The sequence below is a fragment of the Aptenodytes forsteri genome, unplaced genomic scaffold (assembly GCF_000699145.1).
Source record: "Aptenodytes forsteri isolate BGI_AS27 unplaced genomic scaffold, ASM69914v1 Scaffold172, whole genome shotgun sequence".
In the NCBI taxonomy this organism is placed as follows: Eukaryota; Metazoa; Chordata; class Aves; order Sphenisciformes; family Spheniscidae; genus Aptenodytes; species Aptenodytes forsteri.
The window spans coordinates 11,914,461-11,920,033 of NW_008795018.1; the positions used below are offsets into that span (position 1 = coordinate 11,914,461).

The 5,573-nt window shown below is 38.0% G+C and overlaps 1 protein-coding gene across 1 annotated transcript in view; it reads left to right on the plus strand.

Annotated features, from left to right (window-relative positions):
* The window catches only part of SRI (sorcin), a 12,371-nt gene that overhangs the window by 3,437 nt on the left and 3,361 nt on the right, over positions 1–5,573 (plus strand). The window contains exons 2-4 of the mRNA XM_009275727.2: positions 916–999; positions 4,446–4,515; positions 5,259–5,302. Coding sequence (XP_009274002.1) covers positions 916–999; positions 4,446–4,515; positions 5,259–5,302 — 198 coding nt within the window. The remainder of the gene's footprint in view (positions 1–915; positions 1,000–4,445; positions 4,516–5,258; positions 5,303–5,573) is intronic.

Consider the following 5,573-nt stretch of genomic DNA (forward strand, 5'->3'; position numbering starts at 1 on the left):
ACGCTTCGCCGGGGCGGGGACGGCGTCGGCTTTCCGGCCCGCGCGGGGAAGCGGTAAGAGCCGCGTTAGGTGGGGCTCTGCCCGGCTCTCCCTGCGGCCTGCCCCCAGCTCCCCTGCGGGAGGTGCTGCTGGAGCCGGCCCGCGGCGGCTCGGGGCTCCGCCTGCGGGAGAGGGGAGAAGAGAGCAGGCACATGCCCGGCAGGTGCTGCCGGTGAGCGAAAGTCACTTCTGCGGGTGTCGCTCCCTGAGTCGGCTCCCCACGCGGTCCCCCGAGCGAGGTCTTGCGTCCAATACCTTGTGTAAAGCTGGCTTCGCTTCAAGGGGCCGGGAGCAAGGTACACCTGATCAAACTCTGTCTGTCTCCAAACAAGGCATATTCTTGTCTCGGCAAAAGATGGGTATAGACTTGTTACACAGATTATTGGTTCAACTCAGTCAAACAGGATTAACTTCTCTCAATCCATGACTTTCAGTTAAGAATTTTATTTAAGAATGTCCATGCTTAATGCATATTCTTCCAAGTATTTTCTGTAGAGATCTGTCTTGCTCAACTTTTTTGAAGTGGAAAGAAACATCTGCAGTGCCTTAGTAGTCTTATCTTCAGTATCCCATTTTCTGCTAGTAGTAGACTAAAATTCAACCTTGATGAGAGACACCATACTGCATCTAGATCAGTGGATTGTTCCTGTGCAAGGTTTTACACTGATCTGCTTAAGTTATAATAAATGAGTATATCAATACCAAGACTGTGTGGGGTTTGGGGTTTTTTTAAGAAATTTCTTTTTTGGTTGGTTTGACTTTTTTGCATGGTGTGTATATAAAAACACAAGTTGATTCTTAAGTACAAACACTGCGGTTTCTTAACAGTTAACTGAATCATCAGTTTAAAATTAATTTTGTTCTTGATTTCTGAAGTATGGAGGAGCTCCAGGAGGACCAGCATTCCCTGGACAAGCTCAGGATCCTTTGTATGGTTATTTTGCTGCAGTGGCAGGGCAGGTAAACTTATAAAATGTTATTTATTTCTTGGATTTTTTTTTTTTTTCTGGGGAATAATTTCTAGATTAGCTTTTGGAAAGAGGAATGCCTAATATTTGCAGTGAGGAAAACCGGTGTTTCATTTTTTAAAAAAAAACCAAAAACAGAATGGTTTTACTTAGCCTATCTGCTATGTATAGCTGTATAGCTATACCATATAGCTATATACACACAGTAACTATACAGTTTGAGTAATGCTGTTAGTTTCTATATAGTGTGTGTGTATGTGTGTGTAAATGCATACATATATATACACACATGTATGCATGTATGCGCTATATTTCCTCTGTAAGTCTATACAAGGACTATATAGTTACATGAAAAGTTGTAACTGAATTGTGGCTCAGCTCTGGGCTGGGGAATGCTGGCAGTTTCAGGAGAGAGAAGCCAGAAACAATGGGAAGCATGGGCTGTGGAGATGGCCTGCCTAAGAGCAGGAAATGCTAATAAGAAAGAGATCGTTACATGGACTTAATAGACTCACAAATGGAAAAGCAGTCTTGAGTTGTGCCAATATCTGGGTTTGCTGGTGGGACAGAGTGATTATTCTTTTAGAGGAAAAGGCATTCACAACTTTTCGTTTAGGCCTTTCTTTTTCCTCCCTGTCATTCTGCACTGCATTTTTAATTTCTTTCCTGTAATTTTGTGGCATATATTGTTTTTGTATGATTATGGATGTTACTAGAAGTAAGTAGTTCTTGAACTATATAACAAAGTTTAGGAGCAAATAAGTTAGGTTTATTGAGCTGAAGCGCTGTCTTTGTTGGCCATATGTATAGCTATTTATTGCACACTTCTAGGGTGTGTGCAAATCTAATACTCTGCTCCTGGATCTATTATCACAGGTAGACATAACCACAACATGAAAGTTTGAATTCAGCAATATTAGCTGATGTTTAAATTCCCAGTTTAAGACTGTAATTTGGGTTATTTTTGTTCTCTACATTATTCTTTTGAATTAATAATTCACCATACAGTCTATATATTACCTCTTTAACATTGCTTATGAAAATATGTAGCTGGTGTATTTTTGTAGTAAAGGAGAACACTGGAATGACCTTTATGTAGTGAGGCAGGCCTCTCTGGTAAGGTGGAGCGCAAGCTAAATTCTGCTGAACGTGCTGACAGTTTGCCTGCCAGCTGAGATGCCTCTGCATCCAGGTGCCACCTGGCTGTGTGCCAGGAATCAGCAGTGGAGCCAGTAACTGACCCTGGAAAAATGAGTAAGCTCCTAGTGTAAAGAGAAAGGGAGGTAACAGCAAACAGGATGCAGTCCTGTGGAGAAGAGGCGGCAGGAGCTGGACCTCAGCAAAGCATAGACCATCCCCAGGCCTCTCAAGTGAGGCATGGTTACTGAAAAGTGGGGAACCAGTGAGCTAATGGGTATGATCAAGTTACCGCTTAAGAGTACTTAAGTTAGTACTCTTAAATACTTTCTATTTGTAGAAATTATTCCTTATTGAAATAAACTGGGTAGCTTTTGAAATGTTATCCTTGGAATTGGAAGAGTCAGTTTCAGAGACCAGTGGCTGTGCAGAAGTAAAAATCCTGTAAGGAGACAGTGAACTGGAACAGATAAATTATCACTTTCTTTTACAGCCATCCGTCTGTAAAAAGCCACGTCTCACAGTTTTCCATAAATACTTATTGTAGAATTAGTAAAGTTTTTGGCTATGGTTTGCTGCTCTCTCTGTTGTTTTTATGCCTATATAATATATATATATTATCTCTGAACTTTCTTTGAAGATGTTGTAAAAAGCCACGTCTCACAGTTTTCCATAAATACTTATTGTAGAATTAGTAAAGTTTTTGGCTATGGTTTGCTGCTCTCTCTGTTGTTTTTATGCCTATATAATATATATATATTATCTCTGAACTTTCTTTGAAGATGTTTACAACAGAGATCTCATCTTAGATTTGAGGAATTAGTTTTCTTTGTTTATAGAAGAAAGTCCAAAGTATTGTTTCAAATCTTTATTAAATTAATTGAGTCTGTCTTTGTAGGAAGTAGTAATTTTCTTTTTTTAGTCTGTTCGCAAAGCCCCTATGCCTTGTCTAGTTTAAATGCTTAAGTTGTACTTAAAGAAAAAAAAAATAGCCAAGCATCTTTTTGGTAATGTCACTCATGCTTACAAATCATGCTTTTCTGTCTTCCTGCCTATTTTAAATTATGTAGACCCTGCCTTTGTTTCAGAAGGCACAAGGGCTTTGAAGCGATTTGCTGCTTAATATGCATGGCTATTTCAAATATCTCTTTTTTTTTTTTTTTTTTTAATTTTCCTGTGAATGTAAACTTTTAAATACATCTGTATAGTTAGTCTGATGGAGTAGATTGGAAGCAGTTTTGGGTTTAGATGCCATTAATTTTACATAGAATCAAAATGTTGATTTTTTTTTTTTCAGACCTTGTCAAATATCATTTAACATACTACCTATTTGTCCTATAAATAATTATACTTCATTTCTAAAAGTTACCTGGCTGTGCCATTCCCACCATGCTATTTAGTAGCATATCTCTGTTTCTAAAAAAAAGAGAAAAAAAATGCTTACTGGATTTAAAAATACTAGGAAAATGCTGAGGCAAATAAATTTGCTTCAAATATAAAGAAACTCTCTTTTCCCTATTTAATGCTTTACAAAAGTTGCATCATTTTTTATATCTACAGATATAATATTCCATCCCTGAATGAGGTTAAATTAAACTCAAATTCTCTGTGAACCGAACGTCAGGTTGGGTGTGTGAGGAATGTGACCTAGAATTCCAGCTCCACTTTTGACAGCTCATTGTTTTCCATGAATTGGCAGTTGCTTTCTCTATTCAGCCCCGAGCAGGATGCATTGGAAGTGAGTCATTTTCCAAACCATGCAGATAGGTATTTTTGCTTTGCTTTCTGCTTTTGTTTGTTCTGCTAACAACTTACTGTTCCCCAAAAAACAGGTTTTTTAGATCTGGGTTCTAGGTTTCCTACTGTAGCAGTGAGATCATAAACATATAATCTAAAGTGACTACAATACCCACTAAGTTAAAGGAAAGCTGTCCTTCTGTTCAAAATTTTGCACCTTGGTTTCTATGCAGTTTGCTCTCAAGTATATGCTACCAATATTTGATGTGGGTTTGTTTGGGGCTTTTTTAAAGTTAAGTTTAGAGCAAACCTGCCAATCCTGTTCATTTTTTAGTACATCACTAGATGGGAAAGCTAATGCATATTGCAAAAATCTCAACTAAAGAAACATCATTACAGATATGGGTTATAAAAGGCATTTTTTGTCATATAGCAGACAGGTAATCGGTTGTTTTTTGAAGGGGTGACTAATTTAATGGCACTGAAAAGGGAGTGGGTACTGGGAATAACCAGCTTGGGAGAGGGAATTAAAACAATAGCTGATACATCTTCTGTTATCGAAAGGATGGACAAATAGATGCTGATGAGCTACAGAGATGTCTCACCCAGTCAGGGATTGCAGGAGCGTATAAACGTAAGTTAATGATTTAAATAAACCAAAAACACCCCAACCCGAAAGCATACTAATTCTTATGCTATCTACTAGAAAATGCTCGACGTTGTGCCTTCTGCAGAGGTTTGGGTTTTTTATTTGCATGGTGGAAGGGCTTTCTTTCCATATGGTCTACTTTGAAAGGTAAATTCTCTGTATTCAGTTCTGTGCCCATAAGTCTTCCCTTCTCAGCCTCCTTAGTTCCCCACTGCTGAGCTGTGGAATTGGAGGAGTGTTTTGTTTTGTAATGGACAGCCAATTCTTAAAAAAGGTGTTTTGCTTTGTTTTTAAATTGAGCTTTGATATTGACAACAAAATTCTGTGGCAGGACTCCTCTGTTGGGATACCTACTGTTCAATTTACAAAATCGAGCTTCTGTGAGTAAAACTGGCTTCCTCAAGTGGTGTCTATGGTGAAATATAAATGATCGCTTTGACTGAAACCCGAAACCTTTATGGATTGAGATAAGAGCAAATTAATTTTAAATATAACTTGAATTTCTTCCAGATTGTCTGCTGTCAGTTTTTTTAACAAGTAATGATTAAAAGCTCTTATTTGGATCAAAATATGGTATGGCTGTATACAGTGGAAGCAGTTATATAAGATTTTATACATTATAATATATTATCAGTATATAATAAAAAGCAATTTAAAATGTTACATTTAGACAAAACTGAAAATCATTCTTTTAATATAACTTATTTTTCTTTTTTTAATTTAAATAGCTTTCAACTTAGAGACTTGCAGACTCATGATCTCAATGCTGGATGTATCCTTTACTATGAAATGTAAACATTTTTGCATTACGTAAGCAAAGATGAGAGGGTGCCCAAAATTTGGGAAATGCTTTGTAATTCCCATGCAGCTCTTACTTGGTGTAAGTATTATGATCATTATAATTGGGGAACTACAAAATTCCATTCTTATTCATTTTACTGGATGAAATAATAATTCTAATAAATGAGGCTCTCAGTGACTGGGCTTGGGGAAGAGTGGCTGGAAAGCTGCCCAGGCGCGCAGGACCCGGGGGGGCCGGGTGG